Below are 23860 nucleotides of genomic sequence, written 5' to 3' on the forward strand. Positions count from 1 at the left end.
ATCATGAATCCTAGTTGAAGAGATAGAGAGAGAGGAAGTGGACCCTGTCTCTGACAAACTCTCCGAGACTAGTCGTCTATTCGCGAGCGTTTCTTAGCAAGCGGTTTAAGGCGAGGCTGCTTAGTACTGTGCTGGCGAGCGATAGGTCCGCGGTTGGATTCTCCGTGGAGGAAGAAAATTTAAAAATATAATCTCTTCCCTGTATCAAGTTTAAAACTCCACCTGTGAACTGTAACGTTAACCAAAAAGGAAAATATTTTCTCTCGACGTTCAAAAATGACGAACGATACTGCCAAAGGCAGGACTGTGGCACTACTACTACTACTACTACGAGAATGACAACAGGGCAGATCAAACTAAGAGCCTCATCGTATACTACGATGTGGCTAAAAAGGAAATCACCTTGGCGACTCAAAAGCGATGTTTACTGGAGTAAGGTGTATAAAAAGAAAACTACCTACAATTGTAAAATATATTCAGTTGAAAAATAAAATTCTAGCAAGTAGCACGAGATTTTGTCGCTCCTTGATACGGAAAAAATATAAATGGAAAACTTGAACCTTGTAACTGAAAATATTCAACTCGCAACAATTCTTTTATAGTCCCTTTTAAAACTTAAACTATTAACGGAAAAAATAAACTTTGTAGGAGCGAACCTAACTTAAAACTTAAAAACCTCCCACACCTACTGAATATATTTATTTATTTATTTATTATTTCCATTGCATGTAATTGACGTGCACGTCGGAAATGTTTTTTATTGCTTTAGTGGATAAAAAAATTATTTTAGCTTGCATTAAAAATAAAATAATATCACAAGGAAGTAATACTATCAACATGGGTGATGCACCTTTCCGTCATGGACAGTAGTACTTAATGTTTTGACGTACAACTTGTTGAGTTTCTTAATCTAAATCGCGAGAGAAGGGAGTTAAAATTGTAAATTACGTTGTAGTTTGAAATGTTTCTATAAACACTCGGTTTGAGACGTTTCAGTTCTACCATAAGTATATCATACCACCCGTAAGGTTGAATCGGTAATATCCTATTGGATAGAATCCCGTTGGATCGAATTCAAATTTCTAAAATTGTAGCCAAATTTAAAACAATTTATAGCCCAAAGAGCGATTTTCTACTGAATGGGAATATTTAAATGGAAGAGCTTTCGACTGAATGGGATGGGTTTACACATATAAAATCATAGCGTTTTCTTTGAGTTGCCGGGCTCCAGTAGCGCAATGGATAAAGTGATTTGGATGATCGAAGAAGTTAAGCAGCATCGAGCGCCGTCAGTACTTGGGAGGGAGATCTCTTAATGGTAAGGTTAGATTACGTTAGGTATGGTTAGGTTAGGGTTAGACAATTTCCAAAAATGGAAGTTATTTTCTGAAATTTATTGAAGAATGTTATTGGTGAACACATATTATTTGCTGCAGTATCAAGAAGTTTAATAAGAAAATCAACTTTATTTTTAGGTTAGGTTAGGTTAGGTTTGGTCAGGTTAGGTTAGGTTAGGTTAGGTTAGCTTAGGTTAGGTTTGGTTAGGATTGGTTAGGTCAGGTTAGGTTAGGTTAGTTTAGGTTAGGTTTGGTTAGGTTAGGTTTGGCTAGGTTAGGTTAGGTTAGGTTAGGTTAGGTTTGGTTAGGTTAGGTTTGGTTTGGTTAGGTTAGGTTTGGTTAGGTTTGGTTAGGTTTGGTTTGGTTTGGTTAGGTTTGGTTAGGTTAGGTTAGGTTAGGTTTGGTTAGGTTTGGTTAGGTTAGTAATATTTTATAAATCATTTAACAATGTTACGCCTTTTCCAAAATATTGAAATTTAGCTTCATTGACTTCTCAAATAATATGCCTTTTCCAAAACATTACTGTTATGTTAGGTTAGGTTTGGTTTGGTTAGGTTAGGTTAGTAATATTTTATAATTCATTTAACAATGTTACGCCTTTTCCAAAATATTGAAATTTAGCTTCATTGACTTCTCAAATAATATGCCTTTTCCAAAACACTACTTCTATGTTAGGTTAGGTTTGGTTAAATTAGGTTAGTAATAATTTATAAATCATTTAACAATGTTACGCCTTTTCCAAAATATTGAAATTTAGCTTCATTGACTTCTCCAAAAATATGCCTTTTCCAAAACATTACTGTTATATTAGGTTACGTTTGGTTTAGTGTTTTCTGCAATAACAAGAAGTTTAATAGGAAAATCAATAGAAAAATAGGATTGAAAGGAAAATTCATGATTGGAAAACCGCCCAAATTGCGGTATTCGGTCTAATGGGATTCGGTCGAACGAGACATTCGATCCAATGGGATTCGACCCAATGGTAGACAATCGTTGAATCGGGGAAATTTAGCCACAGGCATTGTCTACATGGTACGTGCAACGTTTGGAAAACCAATTTTCCAGAGTTTTCCATGTATTACCCTGAGTTTTCCAGGCTTTTTCCCTTATATGGAGCAGTAACAACGGGAGTGGTTTTATATAGTCAAAGCAACCCCTTCAGAGCAAACTTACTCAAACCTCTCAGATTTCCCTGAATTTTACTAAAAATTCGAAAACTCCTTGAGTTTTCCCTGTGTTTTTGTCAACTATCTATTTCCCTGATTTTCCAGGCTTGTATAGGGTTGTGCGAATACCACTTTTTGGCTATCGAACCGGTTACCGAATACCAGAAAATTTTCCTTAGCAAATACCGAATCGAATACCGAATTGTTAGGCCTTGATAAATGCTTTACTAACCGATTAATCGCGAATAGTTAAGCCTAGCATTCGCGAATAGTTCATACAAAGCTGAGAGAAAACCATTTAGTAGCGCCTAAATTTCAAAATACCTCTCCTCATTGGTGGTCAAGTATTTCTTAAAATTTTCTCAGGCACTTGCTGGTAGTTTTTTATGAGGGACAAATAAAATTGGGATGATAATTTTTAAATTAAAGTGGGTTTCTCAAGTGTCAAGGACCTAAATTTATGGTAGTCGAACTTTAACCGAATAGTCAGTTCGGTATTCGATATTCGTATCGAATAGTGAAAATGGTTTTATCGAATACCGGATCGAATTATTCGGTTCGGTATTCGTTGGGGTCGGGGTCGCACACGTCGGGGTAAGACAACATAAGTTTCAGAATTGTAAAAAAATTAGCAAAAAATGTAGAACTTCTTGGTATTTAGAAACTAGCTTATCCCATATTCTATTAGACTAGTAACTATAAAAAGCACACTAAACCCCCACTATGTAGCGGCGATTACCACGAAGTGCTATTGCTAATATGAAAGAAGGGCGACGGACGCCGGTCCCCGACAAGGAGGATGGAAAACTTTGGTATTTGCAGAGAGAAAACTTATTTGAGACGAATCGGACGATTGTTTTTGGACCACGTCAAAATATAATTTCCTGGTACCAAAATCTAACCACGACGACATTTCACATCTTATGTACCGGAGTCGTAAAAAACGTCCGGGGTCCCCGTACGAACATTATATGGTAGGTTAAATCTCATCTGGATGAATTTCAACTTACACTTTTGTGAGAATACGCCAAGGACTTCCAAGAATTTCATTAAGAACAAGATTTTGACGTTGTTAACGGAGTATTTGACCCTTGTGAGTCGGGTTAAAACACATAATAGGAATGCGAAAATTAGAAATATATTTAATAACAACAGGTACATCTATAAAGAAAACAATTCAATTTTATCAGCGTCTCTTATACCGTTTTAGCCCCATCTCTAAAAAGAAAGCAAAGAAAGGGAGAAAGGCTTAGGGTGAAATACATTGAATTATCTGCTAACATTAAATTCGAAAATTGAGTAAATTAAACATTACCAAACCGATAAAATATATATAATTTCGTTTTAGGTACTACTACCCCATAAGTTTGTCACTGGGCAATTGGTAGAAGAATTGATAAAAAATCACTTGATTTTCCACTTCACCCTCCCTTTAAAGGGTCTCTAAAGAAGTCGGCGGACCGTTGGAATTTTTTTGGAAAACGTCGTTATTGACGTCACAATCCCCGGGGGTGAGCAAAACGAAAGTCTTTCCTTCTAGCAAACGCAGACTGATCTCGGACTCTCGCGGGTCAGAACTGGGGAAACGCCGAAGCAGAGCGGCACTCAACCAATCACAAGAGAGGGGAGGATGGGTCGGGTGTTTTTTTAAAAAAAAATTCAACGGTGCGCCGACCTCTTTACAGTCCCTTTAATGGAATGGTACCTATTAGTGATGTCTGATAGGACTTCCTTAGGTGTTGTATTCCAAGGCAGGTGAAAATATCCTTTAGACCAGTCAAATCTCAGGTGAAATAACCCTGAAGACTAGAAACTAGCCTACAAAGCCGATTAAAGCTTCGTTTTCGTTCCAGCTCCCCCCTTAGTGAGCGCGGCTCGTCATAGCTAGCAAAAGCGGATTTATGTAAGAAGAACGTTGAACGTACATAAATCCGTTTTTGTAGCTAGTTTAATTTCTCGCGCTAGAGAAGCAAGGCAAGCTCGAGAAACTCATTTTTAGCTGGTTCTTTTTCATTGACGACGGTTATTTCAACGCTATTTAATAGTCTTCAAAATTAGAACTATTGTAGATTTGTAGTGTATTCCAAACAGAATAAACCGGTTAGTGTCAACGTAGCTTTTTAGGAACGTATTAAATTGTGATCCCTAGGATGTTGAAATCGCTTCAAACTGGTAATGAAGATGAATTCAACCAATTTTGAGTCGATTACAATGGAGGTGTAAACGCAAAACTCTCTTGTCTACGAATGAGTTTCCAACAAAATTAAACATGCGGATATAAACTGGCTGATAAAAATATCGCCACCTAATGGAAGATGCGTTCCTCCGTTTCTTTTCCCGAAAGTACGATTTTGACGTATTTTTTGGGCTATTGACGCTACTGGATTTAGTTAAGACCAAGCCTCTCTTAAACTGAATTTCTATTGTAGTGCCATGAAATCTTACCTGTAGGGTAAATGCCCCGTATATATCAGAACTAACATCTGTCCTGTAAGGATGTGCTGTTAAAGTTGTTACATAGTCGTATTTATGCGGCATCGATGTATGGTTCAAGAACTCGGATTTATAGATTACAGAATTAATGCGCCTCTAAAAAAAGACAATTGGTATTTAGTAATTATTCACCCGCCCAAATAGAAATAGAAATTTAGAACCATAATAACTGCGTGGAGGAAGGGTGTTTGTTAATGCTAAAATTGTCTTACCTTAAAAAAGACTTCATTCCTGAATTGGTGAAATCTACAAACATTAATTAATTATGCGTAGATAACAGGGATATTAGAGGTATTAAGAGGGATTTAAAGGGCGAGGGAAATTGTGGAAGCGTTATCAGCCTGTCATGAGCGGTAGGGTCTACCGGATTTCTAGTTTTTAGTACCATTCAAGGATAAATAAAGGATGAGGTGGGAGATCTGAGAGAAATAGGCGTGCTAACTGTGGAAAGGCTTAGGTCCGGTGGGACGCAAAAAAATGGGGGAGGAATACGACTTTAATTTGTCCTTGAAAGGGGAAAACAAGATGGCTTCGGTTAATAATTACTCCTTTTTCACTAGTTAACTATTATTCTCGTAGAAAAGCCCGTTGCTGGTAATACAACGCGTGCTAGCATATTTATGTACGCAAAATAGCTTTGACGGGGTTTTCTTTATTTAGCATCAGAAATAGAAAATCAATAAAGTAATGATTGAAAATGTATATTATGTCACTAGCTATTACCCACGAACTCGATCGCGGGGAGTTAGTACCAAAAGCGGATAAGACTTATCGGCTTTGCCACAAGTAGAATAATCTTACACCAAGTTCCTATGTAAGATTTTTTGCCGTAGCCTCTGGGTCTGAAAGTTCTGACGTTAAGCTTTTAAAGTTCCCAACGGAGCTCGCGTGAAATTGAGAAAAAAAATTCTAAAATCTCGGCCACGACCGAGAACGAGCTTTTGAAGCAGCGCTCCACAGCGGTGGAGACTCGAACTAACATAGGCGGGGCTAATTTTAGGCTGAGTAAGTTCAAGCATGGAGGGTTCATCCATGTGACGGTGATGGTGTTTACATTTTTACGGCGACGTCGGATGGCTTATCGTGCTAAACTGCTAATATTTTTTAAAGACCTTAATTAAACAAAATGGATAAATTAGAAGCCGTAACTAAAGAGTTAAATGATAAAGCCAAATTCGAAATTCACATTAAAAAAATCCTTTAAGAAATGAAACCCATTTGAATTTATTGAAATCGGCTGGCCTTAATTTAAGCTACAGATTGCGTTCAGTAATAAGTGTTTAATAAGTTATTTTCGGGAAGTTGGTGAAACTAGGCTGAAAGAAAGGTTTATCCGCGAAAATTCTCAACTTGGAACTCAAAATGATTTAGAAGAACTATTCAATTTCTATATGACAGCAACATTCAGGTATTCATCAATATAGCTTTTGATTACCGTACTTTTATTATATATATAGGTTTTCACAAGAATGCCAATTAGAGCAGCCCGAACTCAAGCCTTTCTGTTCAAAAGGAAAGTTTAAGTTTTTTGATTAGATTGAGTGGTGGGACATTAGAAATGCTTCGAAAAATATAAAAAAACAAATGGAAAACCACAGGCTGAAGTTGACAACGAGGAAAAATCACGAAAGAGTATATCGGTTGACTCTAGCCATCAAAATGACGGATGAAGAGAAAGATAATGGTCATTTGCCCATCGAATTAGTCAATCGGGACCGCGGTGGCATGTGTTACCCCAAGAAGGCATTTTATCCTTTCGTAACCGAGTTAAATGACACAATTAGGCAAGTTTCAACTAAGGATGGCTTTAAAAATCTTGGGAAAAATATTATTAGGGTAAGTCTAAATTTAACTTTTCTCCATTGTTATCGTGAATGAGTTTGCAATGGCTGATTTTATAATATAGACTTGCGTTTCTGCACTAAAACTAAATAAAAATATTAAAAAACTATTTATGGAAGGAGTCGCTTTTGTCAACACTAAAGATGGGCCGTTTGATGATGTGGCCATCGGTTTATGTTTTCAGTTTTGGACAAGAAAACTGACTCTCGCCAGGATTGGAGGAATTTTCTCTGTTTATTCGGGAGGTTTAGACTTAGGGGGTCAAACGCTTCGAGTAAAATTATACAAGTTTGCAATAACAGCAGAATTGAGAAAGAAACTGAAGGCATTGGAGAATTCTAAGAAAATCACAACAAATACAGCAGTAGCTAAGCCTAAAAGTCAAAAGGCCAATAAAGAATCAAAACAAGTTGCAGTAAGGCTAAGAGGGAGTCAGTGAAGGAAAAAACAATTCGAAAAGCAGATAGCTAAAGCGAAGAAAGCATCTGAAAAAGAAGCAGTTAAAACGAAAAAAAGCAGAAAAACAAGCTGCAAAGCCCTAAAAGAATTGAACAAACAAGAAGCTAAAGCCAAAAAGGAATCAGAAAAGCAAGAAGCTAAAGCTAGAAGGAAACTTTAAAGCCACCACTAGGGAGGACCAAAAAGGAGAGGCGTAAATCGATGAAAACAGCAGAAAAGCATGTTGGTAACGAATTCAGTCAGAAATTTAACCATGATTTAGATAGTGAGAATGAAAAATGCGATATTAGTGATGAACTTGGTCAGAAAACTAATTTTGATATAATAAGTGATCAATATACTAGTCAGCCAAATAATTATTTTTTAATTAACAAGAATGACAAATGTGATATTTTTAGTCATGATTTTTCTAGTCAGCAAACTCAATTCCAATATCCTCCTGTTAGTTCCTATAACTCAAGTCCATTAAGTGCAATTAATAGCAATATTTGTGGCTCTGAAATGAGTGAATTTCTTTCAATTGATAAAAAAAATTATATTTTTTGAAAATGACGATTGTGATGTTTACATCTCAAATGAATAAATCTTACACACTTTGCAATTTAAGTAACTTATTTCTATTTTTTCTTTTTTTTGAAAATCATATTTATAAAAATAAACATAATGGAACTTAAATATCTTTCAATGAAAGCATTCACTTTTCATCTCGACAGTCAGTGTGAGAAGCACTATCACTAACAACATTATGTTTAACATAAACAGATTTTAGCGCTGGAGTATAGTTTAGTCCACTTAACTTACTTCCAGTGGCATATTTTAGCTGTGAAAAATATGACTCTATTGCACTACCGTTAATTATTAGTGGTGCAACAAAATTATCAGGATAGCGACGTAAAAAATCATTGACAAACATCTGGAAGCCAAAAACGGAAATCCTCAAAAGCTCCCATGTTTGCCACGAAAGAAATGACCTCTGCTGTGGGTCTTCAAGGTTTATTGCCGGATCCCTTCTCTTAACTTCAATTAACCAGTCAACAAAGTAAGAGTAGCCTTGTTTAATTGAAAGCATTGCTTCGTTTTCCAAGGTGTTGATGTTTTAGTGAGAAAGCAGACCGTTTTCAAATACTTGATTACAGGCGTGTAAATAAGCGTAACACTCCCTTGCACGCTTTCTTCCTTCTGCCAAATTTGTTTCTTCACTGTGGCCAAAAGCATATAGCTCTCCTAAAACGGCTTCCTGTTGCATGATTTTGCTAGGTTTGACGTTTAACTTCGTCCACTGATCCCGGATAATGTAGCTATCATGCATTCGGGGAACTGATCTAAGTAAGCCTGCTTTGGCTCTATCATCATCCCTAAATTTCATTTCCCGAATGTCTTCCGAACCAAAATTACTTCCATTCTTGTAGAAACTTTTTGATCCGCTTTGCCTTGACGAGTGAAGGGCGCTAATCAAACTTTTAAGTTCGTGGGTTGGGCATACAACCCAGAATATGTACCTATCTGTCAAAAATGGGTTTCGGAAAAATAGTTTAATTTCAAACTGTGTATCCACATCAGCCATGTTGGTTCCGAAGGCACCCTTGAAATTCATTGTAGATTTAATAGTGGCGAGGTAGGCACTCGCACCATCGCAAACTAAGCAAAATGTTTTGAAACCAAAGGCGTTTAAAACCCTTAACGTTTCCATTATGCAACCATTAAGGAGGCTTTGCTTGGAAGAGCTGTCGAGAGTGAAATATGGCCCGATAAGATCGTAATTAGAAGTAAGATCACGCCACATAAACTGCAGAACGTATGACGTTGGCTTTGGTGCGATTGGTTTCGTCAAAAGGTCAGTTAAAAAAGGAAACTCCGACTTGTCCATCGCAAAACCTTGAAGCATGTGATTATTTGAATTCCACAACACTTTCTCAATGACCTTGACTTCGTCAAAAATCAAAGCACCATCACATTTTGGAATGGGTCTATTTTCTTTAATCTTCTGTTCTTGAAAAAGTTTATACCTTTCTTGTTGCTCGCTGAGATACTCTTGGTCAATACCGGGCTGGTTGTTAAGATGCTTTGAGCGGTTTTTCAAAGTGTTCGTGCAAGGAAGGTTTAAGATTTTGAACGATTTTAAAGCCTTGTACGCTGCTGGACCGCTAATGCTATTCTCAAGGTAATAGTGTTCCATCTGTTACCGGTGTTTGATGAGTCTTCACACTGAATCTGGTTTTTGAAAAATTGAGCTTTATTGGTTCGATTCGAGTCTTTGTCCCAAACATCTCTTAGAGCTCGGTTGTGTGGCCAAACATCTTCTAATGCTTTATCAATGTCACCTCTATGGTCACGGTTAATAATTTCTGTAATCGTTCTTGATTCTTCCGACTGAGAATCACCCAGCAAAATACTTCTATGCGCTAACTAAGATTTTAGTTTACGAACCCGTTGGTTTAGGATAGACCTGACATGTGACAGTCTTCTGAGCCTTATCTTTTTAGATCGTGGTGTTATATTTACTAAAGGGCATTTGCTGTTCAGTTTTCATCTTTTTCTCTTCTCGTTGGTGTTTCTTCCAGCTTTCTCTTTAATGTCTTTGCCATTGAATTTGAGCCTCTATTACAAGTGACACACTTTACTACCCTCTTCGTGAATATTCTGTCGCTAGTGTACCATACTGGGCATGAGTCAGACTGAAGTCTTGTAAATGGTTGGCTGTGCAACGTTGTGGAGACAGGTGTTTGTTCTGTACCATTAAATTTAATGCCAGGGCAGTAAACGTAATTTTTTCCATTAATCATATTCAGTGTATTTTGAAGATCAATTAGACGGTGACAAATCCAATATGCAAACGGGTCTAAACAAAACATGCAGAAATGTTTTCCCATTTTCATAAAACACTGCATACACAGGATCAACACCATCTCGAATTAGTCAAAGCTGCCGGTGTTAGAAACAGTTATATTTCGTTCTCCAAATTTATCGCTGCGAAACTAAGTAAAATAATAAACTTGAAACTGAGCCGACGCAAATTACATTCGAATTTCAAAAATTAGGAAAAATTTCTAGTAATACCTTTAAATCAAGATTGAGATTGATACATTTTTCAACTATTATTGAAAAAACATCCTGAGAATTTATGATACTCTCTATTAGATTTACTAGTGTTTCTATATCGTGCAATGAATTAAATATATCAAAATCATCAGTTTGCACGCCAGACGCTTTTCCCTCAATTAACGTTGAAGGCTCTCGTAACTTCTCTGGAGTTAGCCGTGGCAGCAATCCCAGTGAATGCAATTGTAGAACCACAACCACTTATATCCGTTTGTACTAATTTATTTTTACCTTGAGAAAACCATTTTAGCTTTGGTTAAGATAAATCAACTTTTGGCTGGAAGTTTAACTCACGAATTTTAAGATTAGGTTCCAGACACATCACATGTTTTGTTTGAGTGAATACATTTTTCCCTAGAATTAAATGGGTTAAATTCTCTTGCATGTCTTAAATGTTGTAAGAAAATTAACTTACCAAGCTTTTTAGCCTTTGGTTCCACGATCTTAACAGAACGCGTTTGAGTTATGTCATTTACACCTTAAAAGATAATTTTTAAATAATATAAATACAAATATCGTTCAATTATGTAGTGCTAGGATTTGAATATAAAGGTAAAGGTAAATATTTATCCGTACATGAATCTAAATAAGTATCTATCAGATCTATCTAGTGGTATACTTACTCTTAGGCCTTTGTTCCACCAACGTTTGAGTGGCTTTTATCAAGGTTTTTGGCTTTATATCCACTTGAAAAGATTTATCACGTAATTTTTTAGCTGTTAGAATTATTCTTTCTGCCGCGAAATTACACTGAGTTTGTTTAGTGAGCCTTTTATCCATTTCTAAAATCAATAATTTAAATCCGTTTCGTTGTTTTAACTCGATCCGCCGAAACAAAAACTCAGATCGTCTGCTAAGATCTTCGTCTCCCTATTGGCCGAATAACTCATCACATGCGGAACCAACCTCCAATCAACAAAAATTGAAGATTCGTGCCTTATAGGGGGGGGGGCGAAAATGTTTTTGGGGGACCCAACTTTCCGTGACAGGCTTTAGTTGGGGCCGAGAGAATATGTTAGGAGAGAAAAACTTCGTCTGCAGTAAATACGGTAGGCCTAGCCTTAACGTTAACTTTCATGAACACACGAGATGAGACGTTCGTCAGCGAGAACCGGACACACATTACCCTCATTCGTAAGCTGGAGAGATAAGACCTTGGTGTTAGATTATTCACCTTGTGGCTTTGCTAATCTCTTCATTCATGCACTCAGGCTCAACCAGACATAATTTTCATCAAAATTCAAAATCGGCGAAGATGAAACTTGATAACAAGGATTAGTCTGCTATAAAGCCGTCGAAAAGATTTGAAACCGCAGGTGGGAGAAAATGGGGCCAATTCTCTTTTTAAGCGAGTTATCGCAAGGGATAATTAATGCTAAAAAGGGTTAGTGACTGACAACCTCGGCTGCTCTATGAGATCGTGAGATCTAAGCAGGCGATTAGTGTTAGGTTGTCAAAGCTTTAAGTAAGTAATTTTACTTATTGAAATAGTAAATTTAAAGGGGTTCATCGGCGCTGTTGGGGGAGACCGCCCTAGTTCAGGGAAAAAAACCAGCTCTTTGGCGGTGGGCGAGTAAGCAATATGCTAACCAACAGTTTGACCCCCCTTCACCCCAACAGCTCTGGCCAGCCCCTTTAATGACAGTTATTTATAATTAAGATCATCTCTGCTGGTTTTAGGGGCTCTGCAAAGCATTGGTCCGGCCCTTCAATCCAGTTTTTTAAAATATTAAATTGCTTTGAATCAAAAAAGATAAATGCTTTTATGCAGTTAAAATAGTGTATGATTATGGTTTGTAATTTTATATAATATTTGATGTAAGCTTAAATAGATGGCGCTGTGGGAGAATAAACAATATTTATTCTTCTAGAGAAAACAATTAGGGAACATGTGCATTGTTATGGTTTTTGTTTCGTCTTTCGTTTCCGGCTTCTCTGATTAATTAGCATTTAGTACGTCATAAACGGGAATATAAAGATATTTCTTTTAGAGGTAATAATTATCGAGGGTGCCTACTATTTTCCCTCTTCTCAGTTTCCGCCAGCTTACATGACTAGGGGCAGATTGGTTGGTGCATTCGTACAATCATTGAACAACTTTGGCACCCAGTCATATATTATCCTACAAATATTAGGTTTGCAATAAAAATGTCAAGAAAATTTAAAGTTCGTACGACAGGAATTTGTTACTATTTCATGAATCGATAAGCCAAAAATCATGCGAGTTTTATTCATAACCGGAATGATACTTGAAATTACAAAGAAAAAATGCAAAGAATAAATAAGAAGGGGGTTCACCTTATAATAAATTTATTAATGCTAAGTCTTATCACTAGAGGCTGCGAAAAATTTTAATATGGCCGGAGCCGTCTTGTTAAAATTGAGCTACTGAAACGTCGACGATTCTGGGAGGACTTCGTTGACGTCGATGGGGGTACTGAGGCTAATTTATAGGTATAGAGATTTATACTCCACAACTCTTTTGTCAAGATGCAATGGATAAGCTAGTATTACGGTCATCATTAGTCTATTTTATCAAATTTTAAGCTTTATGAAAGTAATCCACGATGAGAGTATACGTTATACATTGTGTACAAAAAATGTTTGATATATCCCCCAGAAATTTTATATGTAAACGACTCAAGTGTTTCAAATAGAACCAGTGAGCACGTATAAGAAGGAGAGTCAAATAGTGAAAATAATTATAACGGCACAGGCCGATATCTCTCTCTCGCGCAGCCGAAGAGTCAGACGTCACGTGATCCGTTAAGAATACTGGCCCAAGGTTGGCCGTAAACAAACTTCTACGATTTTTTCTCGGTACCCGTTTCGAAGGGGGGGGGGCTGATGGTGGAGAATTTGGTCTCTTTCTCATACCTGCTAACTGATAGAACAGATTCAATTTCAGCGTGTCATGTTTTAAAATCTTCCTGTAGTCAAAACTACTTACTTTGAATGCATTTTCAGATGGTCATAAATCATTGTGTTATTCATGTCTGATTACCTGTAAAAATTTTCAATTAAATGAAATACTTTTTCTATTTACGCCAAATTTTCAGTCTTTTCATTGAATTCTAGTGCAACTGTTCTCAATTTCCCACCCATACTAATCTCTATGGAGATTTAACATGTAAAAATTTGCCGCCAAGTTTCCACCACTATTCCACCTCAGATATTACCCTAAATCCTCTCTTGATGTATTAGAAGGGTTAGCTGACGTCAATTGTTAAATAGTATTGGAGTTTACCGAATAATGTAGACTTTTATTGATTGAAAATGCATTCTTTTATTTAAAATGACTTAAAAAGATAAATATGACTGCAATTGACGTACCTTTTATTGTGATACTAGCTGTTACTCGCGGCGTCGCTCGCGTGTAATAAGCACATCCATCAAAAGGATAGGAAGAATGGGTAGGTTTTACTGATGACTAATATTTTGTAGCACCCTTGGGGCGCAGGCACTCGTCGTTGCCCGTCAGCCCGTCGGGACATTTTTTATTACTTTTCACGCGAGCATTATTCTATAAAGAAGGGTTTTAAGTTTTTGGCCGCTATTTTAAAAAGATGGCAACAAATGGAATCCAAAAGACCATTCAGCCCATCTATTACTTAAAGGAAACCAGTGTACTAAATATTTTTGAAATCCTTTGAAACGCGCGGACGTTTTTGCATATAGAAGATTTTTTACATTTCTGGGCGCCATTTTTTAAGATGGCGGCGGATTGGAAAAATCTTTCTAAGTACGCGCCTACTACTTATGATCAACGTTCCTGCAAATGTTTAGCCTTCTAGCGCAAGCGGTTTGGGCTGGGCGTCGATTATCAGTCAGTCAGGACTTTGATTTATATAGATATAGGTAGAGAAATAGATAGATTCACATAATTGAAAGTTCACTTTTGGAGGAAGCTTAGCTTTGGACATCCAGTATCTTCAATGTTTTCAACTGTGTTCTCCAAAATTTCGAGGGATATACAGCATTTTTCCGAGCCCTTTGTAAAAAACTTGGTGGCCTTAGATGAAATTGATGTGGCCATAGCAATTTAGTAAAAAGCGTCCTTGCGGATCGTGGAAAACTAAACAAGCTGGTTTAGCAGGACCACGACATTTTTGCACACCTAATAAATTTATAGAACACTAGCTGTTGCCCGCGGCGTCGCTAGCGTGTAATAAGAACTTCCATCAAAATGATATAAAGAATGGGTAGATTTTACTGATGACTTATATTTTTGTAGCACACTAGGAGCGAAGGCACTCGGCCTTGCCCGTCAGCCCGTCGGGACATTTTTGTTTCCTTTTCACGCGGACATCATTCCATAAAAAAGGGTTTTTTAATTTCTGGCCGCCATTTAAAAAGATGGCAACAAAAAGAACCCGAAAGGCAATTCAGCCCGTCTATAGGTTATAGGAAACCTATACTAAATATTTGCGAAATTGGTTGAAACGCGCGGACTTTGCTATTTTTTACATTTCTAGGCGCCATTTTTTAAGATGGCAGCAGATTGGAAAAATCTTTCTTAGTACGAGCCTACTACTTATGAGTAACGTTACTGCAAATTTTCAGCCTTCTAGGGCAAGCGGTTTGGGCTGGGCGTTGATTATCAGTCAGTCAGTCAGTCAGGACTTTGATTTATATAGATATAGATTGGTCCAGTGAGACAGTGACCCCTATAGGTGTCTCAAAGTTATCTTATTTCCTTCCCTGCTTTAAAGAAAACCGACATAATAGGCAGGGTTCATGCAACTTTTGGAAAACAAATTTCCCTGAAATTTTCAGGTTTTTCCCCATATACTTGACTGAGTTTCCCAGATTTTTCCCGTACATGGAGTATCCTATGGAGCAAATATTAACGAAGGAGGAGGGGTAAATAGGACTATTACATAATCAAAGGGCATCTCCGTATCTCTAATATAACCAGAGTAATGAGCCTCCAAATTATAGTGTAAAGTTAATCCCAAGGAGGGAATGTTCACGAATATTTTGCTTAATTACTTGGCCCCTGTTTGACGAAATCCCAAGTTTCTAGTGTCGTTGAGTGGGGGGCAAATAAGACTATAACATACTCGAAGGACATCCCCTTATCTCCAGTAGAACCAGAGTTATGAGCCTCCAAAGAATAGTGTAATGTTAATCCTACGGAGGGGTTGTTTATGAACATTTTGCTTAATTACTCGGCCCCGGTTTGACGCAAGGTTCCCTGATTTCCCTGAATTTTACTAAAAATTCTTAATTTTCCTGATGTTTTCGAGACTTAGTTGGGAAACGTGAATCCCCCAAGACTTAATTGAGACACGTGAATCCCCCCCAAGACTTAATTGGGACAAGTGAATCCCCCAAGACATAATTGGGACACGTGAATCCCCCCAAGACTTAATTGGGATACGGGAATCCCCCAAGACTTAATTGGGACACATGAATCCCCCAAGACTTAATTGGGACACGTGAATCCCCCCAAGACTTAATTGGGACACGTGAATCCCCCCAAGACTTAATTGGGACACGTGAATCCCCCCAAGACTTAATTGGGACACGTGAATCCCCCCAAGACTTAATTGGGACAAGTGAATCCCCAAGACATAATTGGGACACGTGAATCCCCCCAAGGCTTAATTGGGACACGTGAATTCCCCCAAGACTTAATTGGGACAAATGAATCCCCAAGACTTATTTGGGACACGTGAATCATCCAAAGACTTAATTTGCACACGTGAATCATCCCAAGACTTAATTTGCACACGTGACTCATCTCGAGACTTAGTTGGGACACGTGAGTCATCTCGAAACTTAGTTGGTACACGTGAATTCCCCCGAGAATTAATTGGGACACGTGAATAATCCCAAGACTTAATTGGAACACGTGAATCATCTCGAGACTTAATTGGGACACGTGAATCATTCAAAGACTTAATTGGGACACGGAACCATCTCGAGACTTAACTGGGACACGTGAATCATCCCAATTGGGACACGTGAACCATCTCGAGACTTAATTGGGACACGTGATTCATCCCAATTGGGACACGTGAACCATCTCGAGACTTAGTTGGGACATGTGAATCATATCGAGACTTAATTGCGACACGTGAAAAATCTCGAGACTTCATTGGGACACGTGAATCATCTCGAGACTTAATTGTGACACGTGAATCATCTCGAGACTTAATTGGGACACGTGAATCATCTCGAGACTTAATTGGGACACGTGAATCATCTCCAGACTTAATTGGGACACGTGAATCATCTCCAGACTTAATTGGGACACGTGAATCCCCCCGAGACTAAATTAGGACACGTGAATCATCCCGAGACTTAATTGGGACCCGTGAATCCCCCGAGACTTAATTGGGACACGTGAATCATCTCGAGACTTAATTGGGACACGTGAATCATCTCAAGACTTAATTGCGACACGTGAATCATCTTAAGACTTAATTGGGAAATGTGAATCATCTTAAGACTTAATTGGGATTATAACACACTTCAAATAGTTTACAATAGACTTTTGATTACGTTTATCATAAAATCACTTGCATAGTACGAGTTCTTTTTTGCGCATCATTCAACCGTGCTTATGGTTAATCAATTCTTGAATTACCTTATATTTTGTCCTCTTGATAAAAAGAAATGAAGCTGTGGCGACTGGTTAATACACAGCACTTGTTAAATCACAGAAAATGAGATTGTTTGTTAATTATACCACTCGCCTAAACGCTCTAGAATTTAAAAGAGTGGCATAAAATGCTTTAATTACAATATACAAAAATAAACACCTAAAATATTTCGCTTTTTCCTTACGCTTCCTATGCTAAACGACGCTGCTTTCGGGAATTAAATAGAAAATATATGGATAGATGACAGGCCACGAATAAGCTTCACCATTCGTTCGTGATATGTTTCAGCGCGCTATGGCGACAACCGTGGGTCAAAAAAAGAGAAGTATTCGATTTATGTTTCTATACTTGAAAATTCAATAGTTTCGCGTGACGAAAAAACGTTTCTTTGTCCGCTCTAATGCCTTGCAATTACGAACAAAAATCTAGCATTAAGCTGTTTTGGTTGGACGAGATTTATTTAGAAAGAAGTTAACTCTAGAGTTCCGCTTTATTCAACGCAATCGCGTGATTTAAACCATTCCTGGGAACCTTACCCAAAAGTTAATATTTCAATTATAACGCCCCAAGAGCAATTTCGAAAGAACTTTATTTAGTCAAGCGAGCATCGAGCGAGTTTTTATACGCGAGAAATGAGTCGGTTTTGTCACGCAAATAACTTGAGTCCGTTGTTTTGGTCCAAATTCATCTCAATATTCCAAATAATTTGATATCTTACTGTGTCGGGGTAATTTCTATACTCTGAAGACACTCCCTTGAAATCATCTAATCTGACACCAGAAATATGTCATCCGGAATTCGAAATATCAAATAAAATAGAAAAAAGGCGAAAAATCATAAAAAAGAAGGCAATAGTAGCCACATCGTTATATGTATATATAGTTAACACCTAAAATGAAAATAAATATTAAGATCGAATGACAAAAAATTCAGAAGTATCCGACCCCATAAATAGGGTCCTTCCTCATTTCCGACCCCTTAGAGATAAATTAAAAGTAAACTCGCTATTTCTGTCAAGCCTTTTAGGGTACAGTGGTAGAGTGTATTACTGTTGCGCGAGTGACCCCGGTTCGATTCCCAGCTGCAACTAAGAAAAATTTTAACTAAAATAAAATCTCTAACTGAGCTCAGTTCCCCCTTGGGGTGGGTTGAGGTACTAAAGCGAAAACTACGGCCACAACAACTAAGCCTACTACGGCTCGGCTCAAACTAAAAGCCTATCGTATACTACGATGTGGCTTAAAAGGTAGGGTAAAGAACTTTAAATCAGGAAATTTGTATTAAGATCTAAAATAGCTTCTTGCTAAAACCTCAGAGGCGACGGAGTATGCGCGAGCACGATGTTTGAAATGGAAATCCAGCTCCTGGCAAGAATTTTACAGGAACCCACCACATTCGCCTGTTGTTGGAGACTAACAGCCCAAGCTGGTAGGAGTTCACCTTACCAGGGATATTAGTTGTTTAATTCAGCTTATAACCCAGGCCACCCCCTTTATCCTTTATCCCCCTTAATCATCCATGATCTACACATGCACAAAACGCTCGACACCAGCTTGAGAGCACACAGAAAGCTATTACACTGCACTATCTGTGTGTCTGTCACCGCGTTTGCAGTTAGCAAATCGGAGCACAGGTATTCGCAATATCCGGACCGCATTTGCAGTTCACAGAAAGCAATATTAGTATCTACTCCAGTATCATGGTTAGGCTTAAAATGTACGCGCCGATCGGCTAGGGTTACGAGAAACGCCTAGTCTCTCAATGGCAGGGTTCCACCAACGGTTAACGCAATTGCGGCATTTTACCTCACCGAGTGACGATGACGTCACAGAGAGGCATTACACTGAACGTACGATCTGGGTGTGTGTTTGTTTCTGTCACCGCGTTCGCAGTTAGCAAATCGGAGCAAACGTGTTCGCAGACAGCAATTTTTGGCTTCTACTCCCATCGTTTGGAGTGTCGCTTAACACCTTTGACAGTGTCGCATAACACTTTTCAGAGTGTTGAATAACACCTTTTAGAGTGGAGGATTTTTTGGTAGGATAGTAGTAAAATACTAGGGTATTAGTACCCTTAATCCTTCCAAGGGCGATTTTAGAATCACTCAACATAAATATCCTCTTTGGCTTTCATTTGAGGTGCTTCGTTAGGTGCTGGACAAGTTGGGTAGCAAGGAGGGCTCCCTTCAACTCGAGACGTGGGAGTGTCAGTTTCTTTAAAGGCGCCGCTCGGGATTTCGAGGTGATTGGAATAGTGGCGTAGCTTCCGGCTTTAGTTGGGAACCGGAAATACGCTACAGCGGTGTAAGCTTTCGGGCTGGCGTCTGAGAAACAATGAAGTTCCAAGTTCTCCTGTTCAAGGTTAGCGGCTTCCCCGAAATAGTGGCGAGAGATTGAGACTTCCTGTAGGTTTCGCAATTTGAAGCACCAGGATTCGTAGATGTCAGCTAGTTCGTCTGGCAGCGTTACGTCCCAAGCTAGGCCATTTTCACAGAGTTGCTGGAAAAGCAGCTTGGCCCGTACGGTGAATGGAGAAATGAAACCGAGCCGGTCAAATATTTTCGCTACGGACTTCAAAACCCTTCGTTTTGTACTCTCTCGATCGTAGATGAATTGGAGTAAATCGGTAGTTGTACAGGTTAGGGAATCTCTAGAGCGGTCCCAAGTTAGCCCAAGAACTTTGGTGGGAACGAATGACGTTTGGTTGTCGGCTCCTCTGGCTTCTTGGTGGTTAAGAGGTTTTCAGATTTGGCGAGTTGCTTTGCCACTTAGTAAGTGTCATCCCTGTCTCTTTCATGATTTCGGTAGCGTTCGAAATCAACTTGAGTGCTTTATCCTCTGTATTTCCGTTGGAAGCCCGGTCGTCAACCTAAATCGAGTCATTAAGAAGTTCACTGGCTTCAGCATATGTAGCATGATACTTCTCAGTGTGAAGTCTAATGGTTGCAGCCAAGAGGAATGGGCTGGAAGTTGCTCCAAAGGGAACTCGGTTCATTCGGTGGACCAGGGACCCTATTCTCTAACTACATTTGGATCGTTCCTAATCCAAATGATTTGGATTTGGGGTCGGTTCATCCCCAAATTGGATAGCTCTTTTCCCCATTTTCACCCCGTTTGTGGCCGCCATTATTTTTTAGGGGAAACAAATTTGAGTGTGGGTCCGTTTTCGTTGTCATTTTAATATGTTTTGAGGATTGGGTCATGGATGTATTTTAAATATATTATAAAGTAGGTTTCATGGTTTGATATAAGCCTAATTTCATAATTTTGCACCTTTTTATTGCCCCGCAATCTATTTCTAAACTTGGCACTTTTTAAGGCGGCGACATTGTGCTAAGCCTTGGCTTACCGTTAATTTTTGCCATTTAAAAAAATGTTTACCTCTCGTTGCTCGTTACTTCGCCTTCTCGTATTGTCGTATTTTAAAGTTTAGACTTTGAAAGTAGTGCTTTTTTTCCTTAAATATTACTTAATTATATAAAATTTCATATTATAATTGCGTAAAACGTCCGTATTTATGATTTGAATGTTGTTTGTTGATGGGACGCGCCTTTCATTTTAATTTCGTTCCCTCGAAACTACCCCCTTTAAGTTACTGGCCGGAGGCTTTTTCTTTATCGCCGATTTGCCGTCTGTCAGCCCCGAAAACAGCTGCAGTGAGAAATGTTATTTACTAAAAATGTATGCGCTCAGTGTTGTGTTTGCATTTTAATGCTTCTAATCGTGGTGCGCGTCGAGGTTTACGAATCCAACGTGTGTTTCGAAATGAAAATCAAGGGTGGATACTATATGATCTATGCTTTAAAAGGAATTTGACGGCTACATGCAGTCAAGCAAAACGGTATTAGGCCTTGCCAAAAGTTGACTGAGCTATAGTAGCCTTCGTCAGATTATCACATGTCAATGATATAAGAAATTGACCCTCGTATATCCTGTGATGAGGAGATGGTTATAAAGTTACTAACTCTCAATTTTGGATGTAGATACTGACTAGTGACACTAAAAGTAACGATTTAATCTTATAAACAGACTACCATCATAAGCCCATATCGTAAATTAACCGATGTTGATATCTAAGCTTAATTGAAATACCAATACCAATACCAATTTGTTTATCTTCTGAAATAGATATCAAGAGATATCTACTTATATTCCATTCAAATTTCTCTCGCAACATTTTAAATTAACGAGTAGAAATGAGCAAATGAAGTTCAAACCGATTAATTGGGCAAATTGCTATATTGGTCACCGTTACCGATCACAGATAGATTTGCGCCCTTCAGTAGTGTTTATTATGCTTGTGAAATGGTAAGCGAAATCTGTGATTAAAGTTTAAAATAGACATGAGCAAAAAGGGCTTTATTCATATCAACTCGATTACCGAATATCTAAATTTGACTAAAATTAACAAAATATTCTATTCATGGTTAAAAATCTTGTTTGAAGCAGCAAGCCATCTAATCCTTATTTACCTTCTTTTGAAAAAAAAAAATATTATGTTGATACCTCTTTCAGTAGATGATTCATTGATATTTCAGTTTCATTGAGTTTAAAAAAAATTAGTTCCACCATTGGTTAATTTTCAATATTGACCAATCGATAATCACAAATTTTAATAACTAAATTACAAAAACCGGTTCAAAACCATATTAGTTTTGAAACGATTAAATTATAATTTTAAACATATATACTAGTGAATTCCTCGTAGTCGTAGGTAATTAGTTTATTTCCTTAGTGAAATTAATGCTGAATATTATATACACAAAATAAATAATAAATTAACTAATAAATTTAAATGTAAAGTGTGTGCATTATTTCCCAATAAATAAAAGATATCCACCTATTTTCATTCAAATTAATTACTAATTTGTGGATAATGGATAGAAAATGTCGAGCTCTAATTGCGATATAGCTAAAATCAATCCCACTGGCTATTTATAATACAATATACCCTTTGCCCTATGTTTGCTGTTTTGAATTTTATTTGTAAAATTTAAAACATAAAATAGTATTACAATTTTTTTAATTAAATAATTATTAATAAATTTCAATAAAATAAATACTGGTTAAATACATAACACTACTTTTTACTAAGTTTCTGAAATTATAAGAGCTAAATATCAAAGACTCATATTTAATTGCTCTCATTTCGACACAACTTCAACCGTATAGATTCATTCATTTAATAACGTTCCTCATTTCTAATTATTTAAATTCAAAGGGCTGTATTAACTTTTAAAGGTGAAAACCCAGCTGACTGAGAAGTAAACAAATACCAGGCTGCCAGGCTGTCTCTAACACAACAGAGTTGGCCATTCTCGCTTATGAGAAATGAATCCTTGTCATATGCATCTCTGGACTTTAGGAGCTCCAGGACTCCCAACTGAAGCAGGGTGGGAAATAGGGATATTTTTAAAACTAGACATTGGGCCAGCGACCCCCCTGCCCTGGAATAAATGAACTGGTCCATGACCATTGACCAGGGCGCGGCGTCTACTAAACTAAAGAAGTGGGTAATTAAAATAGTTGAGATAATGTCTGGACCCTGGTTACCCTAGAATTTCCTTAGTGGTCCTGTGGACCACTGCTCCCCCTCCGATTTAATTTTTAAACTGCTACTTTTCCCTGTGCCACCGCCTTATTTACAACGCTGAACTGAATATTTCTTTTGACCGGACCATAGCCTACTCGATCATGCGCAACACGTCGCAAGCTGCTTGCGCTATAGCGCGAGTCAGGGTGGGAAATAACGATTTTTTCAAACTGGACATTAGGCCAGAGACCCTCCTGACTTGGAATAAATAAACTGGTCCGTGACCATTGGCCAGAGCACGTCGTCTGCTAAGCTAAGGAAGTGGATAATTAAAATATTAGAATTTTAATGTGTGGACTCTGGTTACCCTTGAATGTTTTAGTAGTCTCGTGGACCAATGACCCCCCTCCGATTTAATTTTTGAACTGTACCAGGCAATTTTTAAACTGGTCATTTGCCCTGTGTTACCGCCTTATTTCCCACGCTGGCGCGAGTTGCTTTGCGTTGTCGAGTGCGTGATGGAGCGGGCTATGCCTGGAGTCCCAACCCCCGTTACTTACTACCAAAATACCCACTAGGCATTAGCATAGCCCACTCGATCACGCTTTCTTTTCCCGGGCTACATATTTTGAAGAGGGCACTTTTTAGGCGTATTTATTAACAATCTTGGATCACCTTTGTGGACTTTTAGGGTAGCCCTTATAAATTGAGTCGGCATTGCCCTGACTATATTGTGTTTAAGGTTTATAAGAATAATATCAAACAGGCGTTAGTTAATGCTACAAAAAAGTTCGAAATTGATAATCTCGGATCGTCTTTGAGAAGTTTTAAGGATATCCGAATTTCATATTGGGCTTATGAAAAGTTTGAGCTAAAGGTTAAACAGACATAAGCTAAATCAGCGTTTTAAAAAATTGTGAAAAACTGTCAATTTGGTCCTATTTGTGGAATTTTTAGGGGAGCGCCTCGCGTTTCAATAAAGGGTTGTAAAAAATTGTATTATGTTAATTACAATAAGAATACAAACTTTCAATGAGTTACGTTTTTATTTTTTGGAGTATCTTAATTAAAATGAAGACTGAAGGGGCAGATATTAATCAAAAATGTCTTGATTAGAATCAAGTCCTAAAAAGTATCGATAAGACTGAGATAATCACTTGACAGAAGGATCAGATATTAATTTTTCTTTTAATTGAAACTTAAAGGCATGCTTAAGAAAAAACAACGTTCCATTACCGTTTTCCGTTGAAATAACTTATTTTATAGGTAATCAATTTCCAAAATCTACTTATCTCTAGTTTTCGGGCACAATTCCATTCCC

At 37.8% G+C, this 23860-nt stretch overlaps 1 protein-coding gene across 1 annotated transcript; it reads left to right on the top strand.

Annotated features, from left to right (window-relative positions):
- Positions 1–6501: 6501 nt before the first annotated feature.
- On the top strand, positions 6502–7457 carry LOC149704921 (uncharacterized). Its single transcript, XM_089865741.1, has 3 exons — positions 6502–6832; positions 6903–7253; positions 7302–7457. Exons 1-3 carry the CDS (start codon positions 6581–6583, stop codon positions 7455–7457), a joined length of 759 nt encoding a protein of 252 aa, XP_089721867.1. The 5' UTR covers positions 6502–6580.
- Positions 7458–23860: the final 16403 nt, after the last annotated feature.

This window comes from Phalangium opilio, unplaced genomic scaffold, assembly GCF_054372755.1.
Source record: "Phalangium opilio isolate 3A_F unplaced genomic scaffold, DU_Popi_V2 ptg000015l_1, whole genome shotgun sequence".
In the NCBI taxonomy this organism is placed as follows: domain Eukaryota; kingdom Metazoa; phylum Arthropoda; class Arachnida; order Opiliones; family Phalangiidae; genus Phalangium; species Phalangium opilio.